The 25,382-nt window shown below is 37.0% G+C and overlaps 2 protein-coding genes across 2 annotated transcripts; both read right to left on the bottom strand.

Moving 5' to 3' along the window:
• Positions 1 to 2,283: 2,283 nt before the first annotated feature.
• Positions 2,284 to 3,743, bottom strand: LOC116177121. The gene is made up of 3 exons (XM_031495996.1): positions 3,538 to 3,743; positions 2,792 to 3,053; positions 2,284 to 2,742 (listed from the first exon to the last, which is right to left on the bottom strand). Exons 1-3 carry the CDS (start codon positions 3,679 to 3,681, stop codon positions 2,432 to 2,434), a joined length of 717 nt encoding a protein of 238 aa, XP_031351856.1. The 5' UTR covers positions 3,682 to 3,743; the 3' UTR covers positions 2,284 to 2,431.
• A 19,678-nt stretch (positions 3,744 to 23,421) lies between these two features.
• On the bottom strand, positions 23,422 to 24,945 carry LOC116176605. The gene is made up of 2 exons (XM_031495249.1): positions 24,502 to 24,945; positions 23,422 to 24,452 (listed from the first exon to the last, which is right to left on the bottom strand). The coding sequence occupies exons 1-2, from the start codon at positions 24,916 to 24,918 to the stop codon at positions 24,084 to 24,086; spliced, it is 786 nt and encodes a 261-aa protein (XP_031351109.1). The 5' UTR covers positions 24,919 to 24,945; the 3' UTR covers positions 23,422 to 24,083.
• Positions 24,946 to 25,382: the final 437 nt, after the last annotated feature.

Raw genomic sequence — 25,382 nt, 5'->3', positions numbered from 1 at the left:
TTTGTCTTGATAGGGCCCATAAATTATTCAAATCACTCTACCCTTCCATATTTGCTTCAATTTGAATTTGAAATTTCACACATGTTCGTATTGAACTCGACAATTGACAGCAAATGAGTACACTTCCAGTAACTGAAAAAACACTATAAAACCACTTTAAAGACAGTGTCACAGATAACTTTGGCCGAATTTACGTACCTATAACCAAAGAGACTATGGATACTTATTGCTATAACTTTCTTTTGTTTACAGTATTGTCTCATGTGTTTGTAAGGTGGGTTGGGTACCCGGTATATAAATTCATTGACTTGTGTATCTTATGTATCAAATTGGTCACAACACATCGAGTAGAATTGCAAGGATAACTTTTGTATTATTGCAGAAGGGGAGGTAGGTTAAATGATTAAAGATTAACAATTATGCGTTTAATCCAGTTCCATTAATAGTGATTCAAAGTACTGAAACATTAAATACCCCGGTATTATAAAAGCAAAATGTAACTTATGCCCGTTTGCACCAACAAATTTAAGCGGAGCTTAGCTTAAGTGTAGCTTAAAATCCATGGCAACGATTATTGAGACAATGGTTGTCATGGATTTTAAGCTACGTTTAAGCTAAGCCCCGCTTAAATTTCTCGGTGCAAACGGCCATTTTAGTTATCTCGAATTATATACATCAGCTTTCAATACTAAATAGATCATTCATGAAATCCGACTCGGTCTGAAACACCCTGTGTGCTTGATAAACAGGACTCACACGCGTAATTTGTTGGTGCTGTTGATGGTCTGATGGCAAAATGTTGATTGTAGAAAAAGCCAAGTGGATTGCATTAAGCGATTGGAAGAAAGTTTGGCGTTTTTAATGGTTTAGATCGGAGGATTTTGGCTTTCAGACACATAATCTCATTTTTTCTGTATCTCATTCCGGAACGCAAATAACGAATTTGCCTCTCATAATATTGAGAAAACGTACACAATTTTGTTATCCCTATGGAAATATGGCAACTGAAAATTGAATCCAAGTAGACAGTTTATCCAACACCTACACCTTAGCAAATTTATTAATCACACCTACATTTACAGCATCAATTTGTGGTTTAAGTATCTACATGAAAATCGTGCTAACCCAACATACAGTTTGCCATTCCTAGAGCTCGATATGTTACTCTTACCGTAAACGCGGAAGTTTTTGATTGGCATATTACGGAATGAAATAGCAGTTCTTGAGACGACCGCTTAATCGCTCAAATTCTTTCTACGAAAGCGTAGAGCGAACATAGACCAAATACTTTACTAATTTCGAACACGAAAATTTATTTATCACAACAAAGCCAATTTGACGATTTAATCAACTGTGTAATTTCAAGACAATACTGTATTTCTTGTTAGAGCATTGACTGTAATAAATAATAATACAAGCTGAAATAAATAGTATTAGTGGGTTGTTAAATATTTGTAGAGTATAGAATTCTCAAAGCTATCGAGGAAAAGTCCGTATTTAAAATTTAGCCCTCGAGTGGTAATGAATTATAATCTAGTAGTTCCCCACAATGTGAAGAATCCGATATCACTGCCCTCATACGTAGAATAAAATTTGATGTGACTATTATCCTTTTGCATATTTATGAGGACACACGATCTCAAAAAAACTCTAATTTTACTGTAACGGAATTATGACCGCCCTACGGACTCATTACTAGAAAATTGTGCTGCTCCCTGGAAAACATTAAGATACAAGAGCTCGGAAATCATTCATAATTACAGTAGTGCACGAGTAAATGACAAAATTTGTATTCGAAAATCATAACGCATTCAAATCGTTTATGACTACTCCGCTGGGCTTTTGTAATTAAAACAAATTTTACGCCATAACTTTCTTTACAAAATGTACGACACGTTCTACACGATTTTTTACGTTCTAATTCAAGCCACGAATTGGTTTGAACGTGCATGTCATAGTTGTGATAACAAAGCTTTTGAGTTTTTCCGCCGTGCGTGCAGATCATATAGCTAGCGGAACTGTCCACATCTAAGGAAAAAAAAATATTACTGAATCTTAAAACAAAGTTTTTGTCTTCTACGTCTCTATTTCATTCATGTGAAAACCGCGGTGTCAATATCGCTTTTAATGACAAACGAAATTCCATTTTCTTAGCGGTATATTCGTCTTCATTTTCGCAGGCGTATGTATTGGATTCACGTTGCTAGGTAAGATAATATTTTGATTAGTTAATTAAAAATCGGTTTCTCATCATTTTTCTTGATTTAATGGATTTATTTATTTATTACTATTTACAAGTTAACTACAATGAAACGCAACAATTATTCAATAAAAAATAAGTTAATAAATAGATTTGGAACAATCACAATTTCATTAAATAAATAAATTATTCTGATCAGACAGACAACAGTCCGTTAGAATGAACTGAAGGTTAAGAGCTTATAATTCCATTCGAGTCGTCTTTATATCCTCTGTAAGCGAGTTCTTGGCCGAAAGACCTAAAATGTCCATGATGATCATCGTGTGCAACTACTTCGTATGTTGACGAATGGTGCTTGGCCTCGGCAAGTTTCTTTAATCCTATTATCAACGTAATAGTTAGGGCTATCTTCGCAATAACTAAAGCTTTAAATGCGATTACAGCTAAGCCTTTCATTGCTAAAGCTGCTAACATGGCAGCTTTCATTTTAAACAGCATCAGTAACCCCATCATGTTTCCCTTTTTGCCTTTTTTCTTGCGACCTAAAATTCATAGTAACATAAGATAGAGTTGCTAAATACCGTCGGTTACCTTCTTCGAGTGACCGCTTAAATTCCGTGATGGCCGAATCGGGTACTTTAAATTCGACAGTATGCGATGATAGGAAGTTGAGGAACTTATCATAAAGCATCGTGTCAATAGCTTCTTCCCGTGCCCTGGGATCCTCAGGCAGTTCACGATCATTGTAAACCCTTCCGGATCTATCAACGGCACCCTCCGCTTGTTCAATGCTAAGTCCGGCCCCAATTTCTAATCGGTTTGGTAATTTATCTAGATATTGTAGGGCTCGCTCCTAAAAATTTGAAAAAGAAACGATTAGTCAAACACATGTTCGATCTTAACGGTTGCGTGCAAGTATTTAATCGGTGTTAGAGGAATTGATGTTATTACGCTACATTCAGTTCATAACCATATATGGGTCGTGACAAAGGAAACCACTATTTTCCACAAAAGTATTTGCACGGATTAAGGTCTAGTGCACAACAATTCATCATGGAGTTACAAAAGTTAACATTCTAGGTAATCTAAAACGGAACTATAATTTAAATGTTTATCTAATTATAATAACAACGGTTCGCGGATCGTACCGTTTGACTTTAAAACATTGTCATTTATGATTTATGAAATTCTGCACGGAATTTTCCTGGTATCACGAAAAAATTCGACGACCCACGTACAAATTTTGTAGGTTCTCATCAGATCGTAAACATAAATAAATTTAGCGTTCAGATGTATTATTAATCATAGTATTAATTTACATAAATTAAAAAACTTACCTTGAGGCAAACTGAAATTTCTTTATTCCCACATTTATCCACAAATTGAAAGGCGTCCCGCATAGCTCCTTGCTCAAATTCATTTTTAACATCATCGGCTAATGCGCCTAACACAAAAAGGAACACAAGAGCTACCGACTTCATAGTGATCTTCCGCACTATACTTCATAAACTGTGACTCTTTGATTGTATACGTCCCGGTTTTATCAGGAAGGAGTTACCAGCAAAGAGGCAAATTATAGCCTACTCGTAATTTTTATGTTATCTGTACTAGTTTGCGTTCTAAGTATGCGCTAGTTAACGTACTGCTTTCATATTGTATGTATTTCTAATTTATACATAATGCACATTTGGTTGGTCATGAAGAAAATTGCTTTAATTTTCTATAGGAGAATATAACGAAAAGACTTAACAAAGGCGTTTTTACAGTTCGTGCGCTAATGAATTTAACAAAACGCACACGCTTTTGAAGCGCTTATTAATTTGGCGGACACTATTTACAAAAGGTAAATATTTAGATTATGTGCTTAATCCATGCTCCGATTATTTTAATTATGAAATATTTTTATAGCAACGTACTTCACTGCATAACATGACTCTTCTTCGTTTTTTGCCATTTAACAATTGTTTTGTGTAGACTTTAATGTTATTTTGATTGCAAGGAGCGAGTTAGAAGAAATGAAATTCTTCTTCAAAAATACACTAAGCGTTTTGTTCTTCGGCAATGCATACTTCCTGATCGATTTTAGTTTTCTTTTTGTAAACCGCGTCACAGGATGTTCCAGTTTTTTTTTCTATCGATGTCAAGATTTCTACGTTTCATTCTCAATATTCTATTATAGGATCATTTTCCATTACCGACATCCTTGTGCGTGCTTTCGACGATTTGGGTGGCCTCAATAGTCTAATGATTTGTTTGTTGGATATTTTGAACGTTTTATGTTAAATGTGTTATTTACTCCTGCAAATGATCCGTTTTTTACTTCCTACGTTTGTTTCGTGATCGTCGCGATTAAGGTGAGTTGTCGACATAGTTATCCAGTGGTGTAAATGAAATTTATAATAAAAGACATACTAATTAAATCAGTTTGTCCCGATATGAACTTTATGACCGCCCAAGCACTCAGCCACAAATGCATTTATCCGGCGCTGGACATTTTCTGTGGAGCGAAGAGCATCAAAAATAAGGCGACACGATAAAGTCGGGATGCTGACTGATCTTACTTCTCTTTCCGCTGCAAAGCTTAAAGCTTAAACCAACATAAAGACATCCATAAATAACATGGATGGCATAGGCTCAAGTTAGTCTTGTCAATTCCTTTTAATTTTTTCTCATCGATACCTTAGTTCTGATTTATTTCTTTGTTTGTAGGAATAGTAACTGTAAACGCCCATGGTTCTTGGCGCTCGCGTTGGGCTCGCGCTTCAAATAAAAACCACATTCTGAAGAGAATAAAAATACTAGTGGATAATCGACGCAACTGTTAATATGGAAGGCTTTCCCGTCGACCACAGAAAAGGTTTTTCCAAATCGCAATGCTTGGGAATTTTGCGATTGTCAAATAATATTTCTGGATGGTTTACTGAGAGTACTTAAGTGCGTTTTATAATTGCCATCCGCAAATTTTGTTACTGTATAGGTGTTGAAAAGTGTGCATTTCAATAATCTAACGAGCGTAATGTAAGGTGGAAGAGTCACAACTTTGCAAAAAACGTTACCTTGACACTCTTGAGCGCGTGGGATTTTTTTTATTTTGAAGGAGATTATTCAAAAATAACACAAGGAATATAATGTGCCGATTTTCACACTCCAAACTAGAACAAAACGTCAATAAAGCTCTACGTTCATGAATTGAAATATGCATGTCAGTTGACTGAGATGATAAGCGGTCGTGCCATAAACTTTACATATAACGCTCTGGATTGTTACTATAATAGTATTAATTTGTGTTTTATAAATTAAATTTTGTTAGTTTAATAGAGAATACCTTTATGGAGTCAGCGATAGCAAGTTACATCGGCTTTGCAATAATCTGACGCGCTCGAGTAGTTCAAAGTGACGATTTTTTACATTTTCAAAAAACCACCCGGAGCTTCTTTGGCGTCTCCTCTAAATATCTGACGCGCTCGAATAAATCCCGTTTTCCACCTTTCCGGACAGCCTCCCCCAGCTGCAAACCGGCTAATTGATATACCTCCAATATCACAGACACGTGGGGCATATACACTAGGTAACAATATCTGACGCGCTCCAGTATTTTCATGTGACTATTTTTTGTACATTATTAAAAATATTTAGACGCATTCTCCATCGATAGAAAGATGTAGGTACTTCATATAACTTTTATTCTTTCTAGCATCTAATCTGCAAAGTTCAATAGGTCCAAACGACGCTCGAGTAAATTCCCATTTAGCAAAGTGGACTTCCCTACCATTAGAAACAAATTAGTATAGTATTTAGCGAATGCTTTTACTCATTTGGAGTTTAAGGTTTCCAGTCTTCACTTTGCAAGAAGTGACGCTCTGACGCCTTACACTTTATCACAAATTTACTCGATCTAGAATACCGAGATTGGACATGGTTCTTGAAGCCAACAACGGAGAACTACTTCGCGGATGAGTACGAGTGGAAAAGCTTGTCGCGAATAAGAAATTGAGTTGTAAAGATTTACGCCCATATTATACTTAACCCCCAAAAAATTGGGCAACAAAATTTATAAATAAAAAGTACATAGGTTAGTACCTATGTACCTTCTAGTGAAGGAGGTTAGAAAAATAAACATTGTAGATAAACGGATCAAGAGTAACGTATAAAGCGACATGACATCAACATGCATGCAACAGTTGTAACAGTTTAAAATAGTATTCACCTGTGTAGTCATATTTCTATTTCCATTACCCTGTATTACATGTTCGCGCATCGTTGAGTGCAACCAATATGTCAATTCTCTAGTTACTTTTATATTTTTTGTGTTGCCTGCCCGTTTTAGTTTCTCGATCTACCGATCAATGACGTCAGTTGACTGTAATTCGATACCTTGCTGTCATTGGTTTTAAATTCGTTTCCTTTATCGATAAGCATTAGATATTACCATTTATGGTATTGACATATCCATCGGCTCTCGTGGTTGGTTGGAATTATTCGTCGTCGGTTGCATCGTGATCGGAAACAAAAAAAGTTAGCGTTTTTTTTTTCTCGCCACCGGCTTCTAAAAAGACGGTCGATTGGTGATCCCGAGTTGGGGGTGCTTGTTATATCTTCCAGTGGTTGATTTTGGATCGAACACCCTTGCGAAAGCATATTTTAACCAAGTCAACCCAAATTAATGTTTGCACCAAGCAGTTTCGTTTTAATGATTGGGGACAAACTTCCGTAAGGAATTTTTTTTTGTACTGGAGGAATTTCAAGCCACCTTAATCGTAAGTTATACTCCGTGTGATCGAATCCACTTTACCTTCTTTCTATTTCTAGGGGGAATCCATCGTATTTATGGTATAAGAAGGCTACCTTACTTTAACGAAGTTCTTTTTAGCGCATTTTTGGTAACAAAAAGGAGCTTATCATTTCACTTTGTCCGGCTGGCTGGCTGGCTGGCTGGGCGGATTGAAAAACTTTTGATCTAGACATCGTAGAGAGGTCCGGTTTTTTGCATTATCTCCGTCTTGTCGAGTTATTGGCGCAATGGACATTCATTAAGCCCGTAGTGGTTGCGTTTAATTAGAATTTGCGAAATAACTAACGCCGCTTGAAAACTTGTCCGTGCGTATATCGATTTTAAGCCGATCCGATTGACGTAGAGGAATGGCTTTTTTATAAAATATACTTTTGGCATTGCCTAACTACGGTCACTAATATGACTTATCTAGGATAACTACTTCAAGGTGAAAACTAATCAAAATCATAACACGGTGATGAGTTTTACAGTTTGTGGTATAATTTTGGTTAAAAATATCGTATCCAGGTCTGAGCGGTTTTTAGCGTAACACAACGAAGTTGAGGTAACGCTTATGTGCTCGTGTTTCCGTCTGTCCGTCCGTCCGTCCGTTCGTTCCATCGAGATCTCGGCCCCTGGGACACCTAGAGACTTCGGGTTTTCGCTAATTGATAGCTGCTATGGTCTATATTTGCCCATTTCAGACAGTTTTATTGCACTCTCTATTTTGCGCAGACTGCGCATTGCCAACTTTCTTATTTATGGAGATATTTCTTTGAAATTTTAACCACAGATGCTTCTAGTAAAGGCAAACATTTCACACATAGTAAAAATTATGTAGACATGCGCAGTGACTGCGCAATGCGAACTTTCCTATTTACTGAGATTTTTCTTTGAAATTTTAACCACAGATGCTTCTAGTAAAGGCAAACATTGCGCACATACTAAAAATTATGTGTGCGCATGCCCAGTCCCTGCGGAATGGGACTGCGCAATGCCAACTTTCCTATTTATGGAGATATTTCTTTGAAATTGGAACCACAGATGCTTCTAGTAAAGGCAAACATTTCGCAAATAGTAAAAATTATGTGTAGGCATGCGCAGTGACTGCGCAATGCCAACTTTCTTATTTATGGAGATATTTCTTTGAAATTTTAACCACAGATGCTTCTAGTAAAGGCAAACATTTCACACATAGTAAAAATTATGTAGACATGCGCAGTGACTGCGCAATGCGAACTTTCCTATTTATTGAGATTTTTCTTTGAAATTTTAACCACAGATGCTTCTAGTAAGGGCAAACATTGCGCACATACTAAAAATTATGTGTGCGCATGCGCAGTCCCTGCGCAATGCCAACTTTGCTATTTATGGAGATATTTCTTTGAAATTGGAACCACAGATGCTTCTAGTAAAGGCAAACATTTCGCAAATAGTAAAAATTATGTGTAGGCATGCGCAGTGACTGCGCAATGTCAACTTTCTTATTTATGGAGATATTTCTTTGAAATTTTAACCACAGATGCTTCTAGTAAAGGCAAACATTTCACATAGTAAAAATTATGTAGACATGCGCAGTGACTGCGCAATGCGAACTTTCCTATTTACTGAGATTTTTCTTTGAAATTTTAACCACACATGCTTCTAGTAAGGGAAAACATTGCGCACATACTAAAAATTATGTGTGCGCATGCGCAGTCCCTGCGCAATGCCAACTTTGCTATTACGGAGATATTTCTTTGAAATTGGAACCACAGATGCTTCTAGTAAAGGCAAACATTTCCCACATAGTAAAAATTATGTAGACATGCGCAATGACTGCGCAATGCGAACTTTCCTATTTACTGAGATTTTTCTTTGAAATTTTAACCACAGATGCTTCTAGTAAAGGCAAACATTGCGCACATACTAAAAATTATGTGTGCGCATGCGCAGTCCATGCGCAATGCCAACTTTCCTATTTATGGAGATATTTCTTTGAAATTGGAACCACAGATGCTTCTAGTAAAGGCAAACATTTCACACATAGTAAAAATTATGTAGACATGCGCAGTGACTGCGCAATGCGAACTTTCCTATTTACAGAGACTTTTCTTTGAAATTTTAACCACAGATGCTTCTAGTAAAGGCAAACATTGCGCACATACTAAAAATTATGTGTAGGCATGCGCAGTGACTGCGCAATGTCAACTTTCTTATTTATGGAGATATTTCTTTGAAATTTTAACCACAGATGCTTCTAGTAAAGGCAAACATTTCACATAGTAAAAATTATGTAGACATGCGCAGTGACTGCGCAATGCGAACTTTCCTATTTACTGAGATTTTTCTTTGAAATTTTAACCACACATGCTTCTAGTAAAGTCAAACATTGCGCACATACTAAAAATTATGTGTGCGCATGCGCAGTCCCTGCGCAATGCCCAGTTTCCTATTTATGGAGATATTTCTTTGAAATTGGAACCCCAGATGCTTCTACTAAAGGCAAACATTTCGCAAATAGTAAAAATTATGTGTAGGCATGCGCAGTGACTGACTTTCTTATTTATGGAGATATTTCTTTGAAATTTGAACCACTGATGCTCCTAGTAAAGGCAACAACTTGTTGATTGCAGCGTTATCGGAGATCGGGGATTTCATTGAGGCAACTGAAGACGTCTTGATTATGGGAGACTTTAATTTCCCATTAACTGTCGGAAATCGGGTAGAGAAATTTCTTCAAGAGAAATTCAATATAGTGATCATCTCTCCCCGAACAGTGACAACGAATGGCGGAACAATAATTGACGGAGTTTTTGGCAAAATGGTCAACTACACTGTTGATTGTTCGGTTTACGAGTCGTACTGTTCATACCATCGTCCAATTATTATTAGAGTTCGTGAAAATTAATAAAGAAATATATGTTTGCATAAACCTTATTTTATAATTAAAATTTTCTGATAAAATACTGATTGCTAATGCAATACTGATCCGTCACGCCAAAAATGCGCTGAAGTCTCATCGATGCACATACGAGGACTTTTGTAAATTTTTTTTGTGTACTCTCTGCTTTAAGAGGTTAGCGCATTATATTTGGTTAACCGTGGCCATAATTACATTATATTTTAGAGTCCTTGTAAGGAGTCAAAGTCCAACGATTCCGTAGCTTCTACGTACTCTCTAAGCGAAACACATCTACGTTAAACGACAACATGCAGGAGTTCCGTGTACTGTAAAATCTGCCATTGAAACGTTACTATCTCTAAGGCGCAGCCAAACAGATACTGCGGACACCAACCCTTTTGACACCTGTTGCGGTACATAGAAAACCGTTAGCCGTTTACACGTACACCAGGAATCTTAGGAACCAGAGACCTACCTATCGTAGTGGTGATATCTTATTATTGTTTAAACTACTTATTGCCTTTGTGTATTTGCATTTCATTTAACCCAAACTTATATGGTAAATGTTAACTGGCCGAACACTAGAGCCACCCATATTACTCTTAATTAGTACGCTTGAAATTGAAAGGGAATAATTTGCTTTAATTAACTGCATTTACTCATGTGAAGTAAATCACCTGTGAAGTACAGAGCTCTATACTATGATTTAAACTTCGATACCCTACAAGCTACCAATCAAGGTATTCAATCCACTGTCAATTTAACCCATTAAACTCAATCACTGTGCAACGGTAGTGGGTGTTCTATACCTACTTTCAGGATTTTTGGTGTGAACTAGTTTCAGCTACTAAATTTATGTAATATTTCATTGGGGGAATTTTATGTAAACCTTGGAATTTGGGATAATTATTTCAACACTTATACTTGGGGTTGTTTAGTTTTTACATAACGTGTTTATTATACTTTATTGATTTTTTTTATTCCCATTTGGGGAACATAACTTTTGTGTTGATGTTACGTATGCAGGTGCAATTGCACCCAATAAACACTTATTTTGGTGGGTTATCAGTTGCCTACTGTAAAGCTAAAGCTACCTTTCCTAGTTCCGGTAGTGGCAAGCGAAACTTAACTTGGAATTAGGTGGCGCCCAAGAGATTTTAATTGAAGCGACCAAAAGTAAGTACCTACTGACGACCTAGGCTGGATCGAGGAGTTATAAGTGCCAATTACCAATTGAGTTAATTCTGTTACCCACAACCCTGTACATTAGTCTTTCTCTCCGCTGTTTGCTATTTGGTCAACAGAGCTAGCTGGCCGGTCAGCGGCGTGTGTTTTATTTATGAAGCACATGGTATTTTTTGTAGTGCCTTGCATTTTGCTGCTTGCGCGTTATACAGTTCGGATTCCTATTACAACAAATCGATGAAAAATTAAAGAAAGAAGACAACACAGCCCAACTCAATGGATGGCTGGGTAAAATTGAACGCCAATATTGAAGATCTGAATGAAGACATTGAGGTATATGAAACAAAATTGCAATATACCTATTTTGTAGACGAGTTCGAAATGATCGAGCAATGGTGTGATGAAATACGCATCGAACCCGGAAATAAAATAAAAGTGGCTATACAGACAGAGCTAATATCTAGTAGTTACTATGAAAATCGGATGACTTTCCAGGATACCTCCGACAAGGTAATCGCGAGCAGACGATCCGCCAGTCAAGGGAAGCAACTATGACACATTCACGCATGCAAAGATCAAGAAGTAGCGATAGTCAGTATGGCAGTACGAGCAGAAGAGGAAGCAAAACTGGAAAAAGTTTAAGAACTTGAGGAAATGTACCGCCAGATCAAATGCAACGAACAAGACTACCGGTACAAAGTCATAATATGGAGACCCACACCAAGGGAACCAATCAGGGAAACATTAGGTACACGTAAATCGGGTCCGGAGCGGGATCTCATCACCGCCCTCAGTAATCCGCCTCTCAAGTACAGAAACACTACCGGGAGCAGTCATAGTCATCTGGGGAACATGGAAAATCTGAAAACAAACAGAGGGATCAACTTGCAGCGAAAGTAAGATGATTTCATACCGATATTGAACAAATAGATTAGCAAATGATCGTACTTACTTGAGAGATATTTACAGGGCTTCTCAAAATACCCTGGTGATCACGGTGAACTTATTTGAAAAAAAAATGACAACTGTGCAAAACTAATTTTGATAATTTTAAAATTTTTGCAGTAATTGAAGAAATGCTGCACCGAATCAATATAAACCATTATTATTATTATGGTCGGTGTATCTTGTGAGAACTCAGGTCTAGCCTGGTTAACTAATCGCACGGATTAAAATCAAGTAACGATTAGTGTCTGTGTCTGTGTCTGGTGAAGTTATGTAGGGTCCTAAAAAAAAATATTATTATTATTATTAAAGTCCCCGGTTCACTACACCTGTGATCAACAATTTCGATAAGTTAGAAAATTATTAATCTTCTTTTAATACAGAAGGTGGTTTTACATCGTTCCACTACAATAAACTGCTTTGGTATGTTCAACAATCATGTCGTGGGGTATTGAAGCGAATATATATCTTGTGGTTCTCCCGGCCCAGAAAAAGATCATTACGCAAAGGACGGCCAAGTACATCTTCGGAATTTGGATGGTCAGAGATTTACGACCAAGACGAAGAAATATAGGGACTATGAAAATAGGGAAAGAGGGAATATACAAGGAATAGCAGGAAAAGAAACCGAAATATCCTTGAAAATACAAAGATCGGTTGTAGACATAGTAGTCTTAAGTGAAACAAAGAAACAGGGCCTTAAGGAAAGGAAATAATTCGAAGATAGACACAGAGTGTTCCTGATCATGATCGAGCGGCAAAGGAATATCAATATTAATAAAGTAAATTACAAAAGTAAATGAAGGAAATACAAATTAATGAAATAATATTAGAAATAAACTAAACAAATATAGAAAGCGAGCTCCTGGGTATGGCTATGCGCAAAATCAAATTTGGAAACTGCCGTTAAATTTAATTTATTCCAAGTGGCTATGTATCAAATTTCATTTAAATACCTTCAGAAATAAAATAGTTTGCAATTCGGTTTATAAATGGTCGAGATGCGAAAAGGGAACTGTGAATGTTGATCGATTAGGCTCAATTTTTAGAATTGCGTTTTATATGGCTAAGGCTATACGCATATTGAATTTCATGCAAATTTCATGCAATTCGGTTCATAACTCGTGAGTTATAATGTCAAGAGGGCCTTCCTTATTTTTTGGGCTACATTGCATCTACTAAATTTGATCGTAATCGGTCCATTCGTTATCGAGATATCGTGTTAACGGACGGACAGACGGACAGACACCGCAAAATTATAAACTCGCTAGGAGCTCGTTAATAAGGATGCGCATCTTTGGACAACAACGATGACAGTTGGAGTACATTATGCAATGAATGACCATGCGACTCTAAAATAGAAACCACGATTTTTCAATGCAGTAAACAATGGATGTCTTAGACAATGTAAAGGGAAAAGAAGGTGTTTTATTAATTGGTGACTTCAGCACATATGAAATGAAAACAAAGACATGGTAGGACGATTTGGAATCACTTGGGGGGACCAATATTCCGAGTGAGAATATTCTGAAAGCGAATTTTACGCCATAATGTGTCAGGGGGTAAAAATATTGCTGGAATGGGTCGTTATGGGCGCAATTTCGATGGTGTATATTAAAGTGTCATCTATTAGTAGGAAAGATAGGTGTACAATATGCGTAAGATGGTCATAGCACGAGGCACACTTCTGCGTCGCGGTTGGTTAATGGAGAAAGTATATTTCAACTAAAGATACGAACGGCACGAATTCTGAACATCTAACATTCAGATAAAGTATTGGTACGTTGACGTTTGACGTTTTGCTCACCAAAATGGTAAACGAGTTCGCTTTACAAAGCTCGTACCATCATCGTCGTTTCCGAAAATTAACCCCCGCAATATGCAGGATATGCTTACATACACTTAAATTCGCTGGCAAAATATTGGGGCTCAAAACACTCTATATCAGACGATTCGCTTTCAAAATATGTACCTTTTTATGGAAAATTTGCGTGCCCAAGGACGATACCATCGAAATCATCGTTTCTTTAAAAAAAATCGCCTGCAAAATACAAACTCCAGATAAATTTATCTATACAACATTCGCCTACAATAAAATTAATTATATTATATAAATAAATATAAAATAAAATTTTGAAAATTTATATCAAGTGTATTCCCTGTGTAAATGAGTCATGGAAGCCTGCAGTTACGGATTAGTCGAGAAAGTCTTTACAACAACATCCCCAAAAAAAGCTCACCTTAAAGGAAAGGTGTAATTTTGATAAAATATTTCTTTACAGGGGAAATATGAGAGGGAATTTTGTTGGAAAGATTTATAAGATCTAGCATAACTGGAACTAGTTTCGTTCGGCAGAATATATTACGCGGGAAATACTTTTGATGAGAATGCGCAGATATTCTGGAAGCGAACACCACGGGGCGAATTTCTTTGGTTTCGAATATGTCGTAAGCAAATTTTCTGTAGGAAAATTAGCTGAGTATGCAATTCGTCACCGACTTGGGGGGATATTCCAGGGGTGCACGCCTTTGGGGGCAATAATGTTATGCTAGCTAAAGGAAAATGTATCAATCAATTTGCAAATCGAACTAAAATGCAGAATGTTGATCGTCCATAGTATTAATCGACACTGAAGCATAAATTCAACAATAGAGGGTTTTTTACGTGGCGTGTCTAAACCTTCCTTTACATAAGTTGTGCTTCCAACCTACTGTCTCCATACTTATCTGTGCTCTAAGGGTTCAACGTAAAGGTACTTACCGATTATACCGTAATCATTCAAATTACGCGTCTATAATTGCCTCATTATATATAGCTTAGTGCCTTACATCAAAGAGTTAATTTTTCCAATTATTATTGCTATAAACAGATGGCACATACCGAATCGTGACCCACAATTAAGAATCCTCAATTATTTTAATAAGGTAAAAATTTTTGTGTGTGAAGATTAAACAGGAATTTTAGGGCACGCACTTTATTAGCTATATCCGCCCAGTTTTAAAAGTCCATATATTGGTACAATTTATTTTATATTTACACCAGCAATCGCTCCGTGTTACGTTTGATCTTACCTGACATCGCGCCCAATTTTCTTTGGTAACGCGATCAAACGAAAAATTTCCCTTTTTCAATAAAAATTGCTTTAAACCGAAAACGTTCTTATAGTCTTATGGAACAAATATGTAGCTTTCCCTAACGTGTACCTATTGATTTTTCGTAACAATTTCTTTACAAAAATTGTTCGGTTATTCAAGGAATTTACTATATTAAGGATATGATATTAAAACTTTGGGTATTTTCAGTTTTAGCTTAACCATTCGACCGAAATGAGTTCACTTTCACAGTAACATCATTTAGGCGATTAAGTAGAAATTACCGTATTGGTACGTCACATAATTAAATAGCACTAATTCGCCTATACATACAGAGATGAGTCCATTTAAAATTTTCGAATCCGTAAAAAAACGGTGCCAACATTGATATTTGTGTGTCACAAAGAAAGCAATTTCCTTTGTGTGGGGGACGCGGTATTCACGTTATGCATGAAAGGTGTGACTGCGGCATATATTTACAAACTGTCGATGTGCAAGTGGGTAAAAATCGAGGTAAAAATACCGTATATGTGACATACAATAACCGACCACATGCTACCGTTGACACGCATCCACTAAATTATTGGTCCATTTCCTTTCTACGTCTTAAATGCTATTCCTATGGCGTTGCGACCATATCAAGATTGATTGCATCAGTTACTCTTCAAGGGTATTAGGTAACGCTGCCGAATAAAAATATAACAATATTCAGAGGGAAAGTTACATTTCCCCGCACACGCAATGGATTAACCTGAAGAGGGTAAGGGGTGCTTTGATCCACTAGCTTCAGAAAGGTGCGACATGGCTGCTTTTACCTCCGCAACTTGCCGAAACTCGAAATCCTCCAAGTTCCCTTGATTTTTCGTTGAACAATCGAGAGCGGTTTTAAACACGGGGTAAATATCTACGTAGAAAAGGAGAATAATAATTAGGCTGTCGTGTTATCTGAACAGTGAATAATAACCACTTTTCTAAAATTACCTCGAAAGAAATAAAGATCGTGGGAGGCACTTTAATGAAATTGTTCATAGCGGTACCTATACTTACTCGTAACTTAATCATGTTGTAAAACGAATTGTTAATTATCTCGACAAGCTATTTCAATCGTATTAACTTAAGTAAGGGAGAACCGTTACAATGTGAAACATTGTGTTCATATAATGACGTATGAATTTCAGTACTGTTAGTGGACAATTATACCCTGAATAAATGGGCAAGGGCGCTAGTAAGTTCAGGTAACCTACTTAACATGGTGAGAGAAACACAAAATGTACCTAGATTTCGACTATACCGTAATGGAAATTGTCTTTCCTCAACGAAATTGATGGCAAAATGACGCTTTTAGCCAGTCGTTCATAAACTTGGGACATTTTTTTGTGGAAGAGCTTTCTGCTAAAATTTGCGAAAAAACGCTTCTGTCTTCAACTGCGGCTTATCATTTTAGTTACTAAAGGTTCCCGAGCTTCTACCAAGACATTTTTATTTCTCTGTCAATGACTTTTTGTTGTTCTAATTCATGCTCTTGTTTCTACATCCTCTCTTCTTCCTGATTTATTATTTGCCTTTCCACAACTTCTTTTGTCCTTTCAGTAACTTGGACATTTTCTTTCTATTTCGTCTTATTATTCTTTTTCTAGTTCTTCTTGTACTCTTATACCATCAGAAAATTGATTTATTGGAGGTGGCCCTTCATTTCGAAGGCGATGTTTGTACTTTATCCGATATTTAATCGTTTGCCAGAAGGGGCCAAGTGCGCGTATAGGCACGCCTTCAGCTTGTTTGCCAGCTCTCCGCGAACGAAATTATGTGATGGTTCCGGAGTGTACCAAGGTGGACAACGTGTGCCCAGCGGTCTTACTCGGGGATGAAAAAGGTCGATTAGGAGTGGTACCTCTTCATTTATGTTCAGCTGTGCTTTCCTCTGTAGAGGGATTTTGTGCCCTAGTGTTTTCCCAAGATCATGCTCTTTGTTTTTGGTCCAAGGCAATGAACTTGAATGCTGGTCCAAGGTCATAGCTTTGGACCCTAGGATCGACGTCATGGCCTTTAATTTTGATCTAAAGTCGTGACCTTAAGATTTCTCCGGTTAACTCACAAGATCGTGGGCTTGGTGATGGCCCTCCTTTATGGACCAACATCACGGCATTGCACGATAAACCAAGGGGGATTTCATCGATGGAAAAAATCATATAGGCTTGACAAAGATGATCTTCCGGTTGCGTAGGTAGTAAGGTTGCGGTTCTTGTTCCGTATATTTCAAAATGCAGAATAAGATTTTCTTCTAGAAGAACTGCGCCGATGACGCTATCATTTCAAATTAAAATAATAAGGCTTGAAGCACACTTATGACTTAACCCGCACGAAACCGGCCGGGAACGGATTTTTGCCGGTGAATGCTCTTCTCATCAATATCAATCTGCCGTTCATTCTGGACCGGGTCCAACCATTACGACCCTTTACAATTTTAATCGAAATTTTTAGTATTCGGTCCGGACCGATTCCGTCCGGATAAGTGTGCCACAAGCTTAAGGCTGGACAGTACATACAGAACGGAGTATGTAAAGTTGCCTATTGTCAATCCCCAAATTTGGCTATTTATAATATTAATTTGTGTTCGATGGTAAAAACATAAACTTAGTCCAATTATAATGCATATTTTCTATCTGTATAAAACCAGCCACGCGGCGGAAGCTATCTTTTCGCGCTTTTGAGGAAAACTTTTAAGTTGTTTTTCCCAGATAACGTATCTATAAATGAAGTTGGAACAATTTCCAAAATTAAGATACGTTCGTAAACTTAATATCTAGGCAATAACGCCAGGAAAATTTATTTCTTTTTTTCTTTTCCAAAATATGACACCCTAACAGCCCTCGACGTTGCCCTTAAAAAAAGCTTATTTTAAAGCATTTTAGTAAACCCCGGCGTTATTGTCTAGCTAAAGCATTCACCTTTCACAGGAATATTCGACCCCTTCTTCATCTTCACTCAGAATTAAGATATCGTGGAACGAAATCAAGTATTATCGGGCAACGGAACGGGTGTACTGTCCAGCCTTAAGCAATAGTTCGGGCATCTGTCGGCACTCATTACGACAGGAGCTTGTCGTTTAAGCATCATTTCGTAGTGACAACACGATCTTCTTTAAGGATTCTTGTTTTTGTATTACGTAATAGTAAATCTTTTCAAACTATTTCGGTATATAAAATAAAATTTTGAGTTTTCGGTTTAGGAAGAACTTGTAACGTATATGTAGAAATCTTAGGAAAATTTAGCAAAAATGTATAAAGTGTATGTGCCTTGTGGTATAGTAGACTAAATTGGAAAACTAAAAAACTACACCATGCACAAAACGAAACTAAGAGCATCACCAAGACCACGACCTTATGAGCAACCGGGGAAAATCCCAAGACCACGACTTTAGGTCAAAGTCCCAGACCATGACCTTAAACCAAAACTCAAGACCATGACTTCAGAATCCAAGGTCATGACCTTCGATCAAATTCCAAAGCCACGAACTTGGGAAAAATCAAGGTCGAAGACCAAAGTCCAAGGGCACGATATTGGGAAACCTCCTTGGCCATAATCCAAAATCGAAGGTCACGAGCTTGGAAAAAACAAGGTCGATGTTCAAGGCCCAAGGGCACGATAGCGGGAAACCTCCTTGGTCAAAGTCCAAAACTAAAGGCCACAACCTTGTCCATGTCCAGGACATTGTCACGTCGCAAAATCCAAGATGGCGTCTAGTGCCGGTGGCTACTGTCCGAAAAACGTTTCATGGTATCCTAGTGAAAGGTTTCACTAAAAGAAACTGGTTTCTATAAACGATAGTGGGTGGTTTGAGAGGAGTTTTATCTTTCATAGTAATAATTAAATAATGCTTCTCAACTAAAGGAACTGTTTTCTGCAAGCTACTTCTCTTTTTCCCTGCCCTTTATCGAAATCGTGACGAAATGGGAGTGGGATATACAAAGAAAATGGTTTTATTCTAGTAAAAGCTCTAAACTAACCACGGTATTCCTCCTTGACCATTTATCGAGATCGGTTATAATTCCTCATATTACAAGAGGGGAGTAGGAGGAGGGTACTAAAGGCAATTAATCATCTGGACGAGACATTAATTGACCATGTCAAAATGTTAAATGCAAATATCTCAAATACGCATTGTCGGAGGAGGGTATCCTCAAATGGCGTTTGCAACGTTTGGACGAGACATATCTACTGCAGGCGATGTGAAATCTCTGAATACCTCGAAAATGGAGTGTAGGAGGAGAATGCCATATTGTACCGAATTTTTCTAAATATGAATAGCATGGTAAATAGGTAAATAGGATTTAAGTTTCAATAACATTTATAATACTTACTTTACAAAACTGAATTAGCATGATGACCCAAACCCGTTATCATCCCTAACCCTGAAAATAAGCAGTTCTGAAAACCGTCATTTGTGCATTTAAAAGAATTAATGGCTTTGCTTTGCACTAGTGACACTAAGGATTTGTTCATCGTGTTTAAATTAAACTTAATGAACTTCCATGCAATCACTTGTATTTCCAGAGAAGGTTATTGGATAAGTTTAACCAAAACTTTTTTTCTTTACCAAATGCACAAAATGTGGTAAAGGATGTGCACTTCTGGGTCAATAATTAGGTATAAAATGTAGGTAAATAAATTGTCGGCATCCGGTACCCGCGCATACCTTACTTAAATGGGCACTAAAGGCAAAAATATCACACAGTTTCGTGCGTAAAAAAAATAGTAGGTATGCAAGCAACTGGTGTAAATTACAGCACGCTCGATGGATTGCATAAGCAAGAGAGTTGCTTCACCATTGTTCTATTGTACATAAATATATCATATCAAATTGTGAATTGATTTCGGGAGGGATAATCTTTGCCAGATTATATTTTTCGACCATATACTCTATGAATAAAGAATGCAGTGGAATTACAAACCGTTAAACTGCTTTAAAACTGTCGCTGCTGGATAAATCTTGAATTCAATCCGAAGTAGATACCCCGTGGCTATCACAATTGTTTAAACAGTATTTAAACAATGCATATACCTATAATAAATGCTAAAGTAAGCCAACTCGCATTTTGTTAAGAAATGGTTTGCATATAAGATGAGAGATAAACTCAAATTTAATATCGTTACAGGAAAAACTAATAAATTACCCGTTAAGTAATATTAAAGTACTTACTTCCTCTATAATAACGAATATAAAATAAAAGCTTCAATACGTAATTATTATACGTAATTTAATTCAGGTGAATTCTGCTTTGTTTATGAAGCTATTTTTTCATAAACAAAGCAACAAAGCTTCTACGTTTGGTCGTAGCCTACCGATAGGCTACGGTTTGGTTCACTAAATTTAATGGACGTACTCTACTTATACAGTGTGCATTTATACTTTACCTACTGTAACTGAAAGATTCAGAAACACGATTGGCAATCTTGTAAAATACTAAACCAATCCAATCAAATAATTTAATAATTAAAAATAGCATTATAAGAAAAAGAAATATTTAAATGCCGAAATGGTGAAGTTCTGGTAGTTCGAGTGCGGCGACGTTAGTTCCGAGTCTTTGTGATGCTTTCATAATGTAGTGTAGATGCGTAAATTGTTGGCTTTTGAGATAATTATACTCCATTTTCAAAAGTATGTTATATCAGTCATAAATTGGCTGATAAAGTTGAAGTTGCAATTCGAGTGTGCTTTTCCGAGTTTGCTTGTACGGATCGTATTGAGATGTCCCAATTGATCAACACAATTATCTAATTATTAAATATTGTCAATCAACACATATCCGAACGAATTCAATTAAATACTATAGTCCATTTGGTATTACCATTGTTTAAATACTTTAGTATTTAAACAATGGTATTACTAATCCGATGTGTAATTAACCCCACTAAATGCAGCATTAACTTTTTTTTACCTCACGTCGTCGATTAAACATAAATTCCCTAAAACAAACTGCAACGCGTTCTTGTTGACGTGCCGAATAAGAATGAACAGAATAAAGTACCGCAACGGTTAAGCGATTCTAGGTCGTATTGCTTACGTCAAAGAGTATTAATTGAGGTGAATTTCGCTTGCATCCAGTTTTTGTTTACAGTAATGTTGTTTACGCCTACCTGATGCCAATGTAAACTGCAGTTCTAAAAACTGGATGCAAGCGAAATTCACCTCAATTAACATTCTGTGATGTAAGCGATACGACCTAGAATATGGTAGTGGATTGGCGGTATACGGGATTATAACTCCCCTCCCCCCCCCCAGCATAATTTTGTTTCCAGATTGTTTTGGTGTGTCCATCCCTGCTTTTGGGATGTAATTCCGTTCTCGGATATACGCGCAAACAGGTTTCAAGAATTGGAACCTAACTCGATAGGTGGCCATGTAGGACTTCGGTAGTTGGACAATTTCTTCTGTTGAGACCAGTTCCCAAAATGCTACCCAACATGCTGAAACATTAAGTTCTGCATTACCGAAACCAAAATGTTCTTGTCCTAGTGAATTATTATAGTGTAGTAGTGTAGTAGCCATAGCCAACAAAACAACAAAAACAGTAATATCAACAGTAAAATTGTTCTCTGTCAATGGACCACCATTTAATCCATACGAGTTTGGAAAGTTTGCAAAACAATATGACCTTAGGTGTATGATGGAAGGAACGAGTGAAACTGTAAAAGGTGTGATCACTAAAGCGTACAAAGACGGTCAAGACCCTTTTTAGCAACGATACAGTACAGTGCAACTCCTAAACACGTCTTACCTTCTCCTTGTTTGTTAGCAATGGGTCGCATGATTAGAACTACGTTCCCAGTAACTATTAAAAACCTCAAACAAAAATATCCCGCAAACGGGGTGAACAGTAAACTGGAAGAAACGCAAAAAGAACAGAGAATAACACAAGAGAGAAAAATTGTCAAATTTTTAAGAACTAAGCGTATTAATCGTTTTGTGTTAAAAGATTCCCAGATATCAAATTTCTTCTAGATCAGACCTTGGGAGCATATCCAAAAATGGCTACATAGAGCCACTCCCTATGTGTTACAGTTTGTGCGAAAAAATTAGAAACACAAGTTTTGTAATTTGAGAGCCTATAATTTCTAGACGAAACGTTTTGGAAACTTGGTTTATTTAAGGGCTTTGTTTCCTTCTACCTCCCATGTTATTTTAAATACTTGTGTACTATACAGTGTGTTTCATAATTGAATGTCAATATTGAAGGGGGAGATTTTTGGGACCATTTTAAAAAGAAAACTTCATATGAACCTATGTCTTAAACGTCTTAACTTTTGAGATACAGGGTGGAAAAGTTTTCAAAAACAAATCATTTATTATTAATATCTGTAATACCACTTTAGATAATTTAATGAAATTTGGCATGTAAGTACTATGTATCCAAAGGCATTTTTTAACGTACCAAATTTTTTTAATTTCCACCAGTGGCGTTGGTACGGAATTTCACATGCCCATTGGCAGACATTGATGGTACGCCACTGATTTTTCTTGAAATTTCCAATCATTTCTAAGCAAATTTGATCCCTTTGTTTTTTCAATCCGATGCACGGTTTTCGCTTAAAAAAATAAAACCCGTTTCTCTGCATGATCATGAGTTCATGACAATCATGCAGCGAAAACGATTTTCTTTTTAAAATCGTGCGTCGAATTGAAAAGATCAAGCGATCAAATCTGCTCATGCTTCGTACTTCGAATTTTGGAACTTTTTGAATAAAACATTAAGAAAACTATAAGTACTTAAGTAAAAAAGAATATTAATTCTGTTGACGAGTTTTTATTATTTAAGCGAAAACCGTGAATCAGATTGAAAAAAACAAAGGGATCAAATTTACTTACAAATGATTGAGGATTTCAAAAATAATTTTTATTTTGAGAGAAAGCAGTGGCGTACCATCAATGGCCATGTGAAATTCCGTACGAACGCTACTGGTGGAAATTAAAAAAATGTGGTACGTTAAAAAATTCCTCTGGATACATAGTACACACATACCAAATTTCATTAAAATATCTAAAGTGGGATTACAGATATTATTAATAAATGATTTATTTTTGAAAACTTTACCACCCTGTATCTCAAAAATTAAGACGTTTCGGACATAGGTTCATATGAAGTTCTCCTCAAAGTTTTCTTTTTAAAATGGACATTCAATTATGAAACACTCTGCATAACTATATCATGTGTAAAAGAATGCATATCGCATACGTATGTTAAACACCAGGTTAAACACGAAGCATTCGTTCTGAAAATGGTGTGCTTCCCCTAATTCTGACACACTAAGCTGCCCTCACCAACTAATAGGGGTTCTCGTATGTAGGGGTACGTAATACTTTTATTTTAAATGTAGGAAAAAAAATTATAAACCTAAATTTGCATGCCGTATAATCTTGTAGCCTAACTCATTATTAGGTATACCACTGTTGCATTGTTGCAGTCATGCATTTTTAACCACATGACACCAACATAGCCAGTAAAGCCATATTTGTAAATCAAGTTTGATATCTACCAAATCAGAAACAGGAAGTGATCCCAAAAACCAGCTGTTTTTGAACTAAATAATATAAATCGACATCCGGTGTGGTGGTCATTAAACAGTGTTTGAATATGTTTGTAACTACCACGAGTGACCAAACAGTTTCTTGCACATACAGCTATTATCGTTCTTGTTCCGTTACGCAATAAATTGTCTGTTTCCCTTAATATTTAAACTAAGCATAAGCTCTCACAAATTGGGACGCTAAAATTTATTTTTATGCCTTAATTGGTAGTGTCGTTGTAGATGTAAAAAAGTAAAGCAATAAAAACCGTTTGAACTGTACTTTTAAGTTCTTTGAGATGAAATTTATGCCGTACGACAAAATATGCCGAGTTACTTAACAAATTCCGCGAAATGTACATTTCAAGCTTACTTACATTAGGTACATACAAAATAGAATAAATTATTCAATAAATAACTTTGCAAGTAATGAGAACATTTCACCGGGAGGAATGAGGTGCATACGCGCTGTAGGCAATTTTCTGTGCTTGCTCTTTGTCGTAGGATCGCGCCCAGGTTGAACCACCCGCGCCCCCAGAACCGGCGACAACGACTTCGTGGCCAGAGTCTGATCCGCCTCCATGTCCTCCGAATAGTTTCTTTAAACCCAATACTCCAGCTAATACCAGAGCAATCTTTGCCACAATTAACGCCTTTCCTGCTAAAAGCGCCAAGCCGCCCAACGCTATCGGTACAAGCGTTCCTACCAAGATTAATGGAAGTAAAAGCAATCCACCCATTCTATTCTTCTTCTTTCGCCCTTCATCACTTAGCGACCGTTTAATGTCACTAGCGCTGGGCAATTTAATCTGCAAATCGACCACATTACAAGACGTAAGAGATTTTCTCTCATCTTACCTGAAGTGAATGAGTATCGAAGAAGTTCACGAATCTCTCCACGATAAGCTGATTGAGCGCATCGTCGCGATTTAATTCGCGAGGAAGGCTAGCTTCGATTTCGGCAACAGTTTTTGGCGCCGCCGGTTCCGGTGCCTTACTGTCCTTCACAAAAGTAACACCCTCCATGACAGATACATCATTAAACGCTCGTAACGCACGATCCATTGCAGAAATTAACTTTAACTTAAGACACGGTGATAACTCGGACGCTGCACATTCTCGATACACTTTATAAGCGTAGTGTAAGTCGCCGAAGTGCGAACTGGTAGATGCTTCAGATCTAGCTTCATGTGGTATATCGTTCAAATTGGTCGATGCGGTACGTGCCCATGCTATCGAGACTAATAGTGTGACAACAAAACACTTTAAAATCATTGTAATAACTACTAGAAATTTTCTTACACCACTAACCTTATATAGTGATTAAAGTCCCTCCAAAGAAAATGAACTTTATTTAGGATGAAGAAGTTTATCCCCTCTTTGTGGCCAGATTTGTTTAACCATTGCATTAAGTCCCCTCAGCCCCTTTAGAAACGCCTCTTTTACTACCTTGACATTGACCGAGACCAAAATAAGATCTAATTTCTTTAGTCACATCCTTTATGTACGGTGCGTGACGACATGACACGTAAAGATATTGTAATGCTGTGCACTTGCATTACCATGCACTGCACATACTGCAAGTAGACCAACACTAGTATTGTCATGACAAAAAACGGCCGGCGTCGTGCTTAGAATTAAACGTTATTCAAAATTAAGGACAAGGGCATCCGAAGCAAGATCAAGAGAAACTTGTTTTCTCGTAAGGGCCACCCGTACATTCATCTTATCGACCTAGT

Source organism: Photinus pyralis, unplaced genomic scaffold, assembly GCF_008802855.1.
Source record: "Photinus pyralis isolate 1611_PpyrPB1 unplaced genomic scaffold, Ppyr1.3 Ppyr1.4_LG7, whole genome shotgun sequence".
NCBI classification, from domain to species: Eukaryota; Metazoa; Arthropoda; class Insecta; order Coleoptera; family Lampyridae; genus Photinus; species Photinus pyralis.
This window is presented reverse-complemented; position numbering and strand designations above follow the sequence as displayed.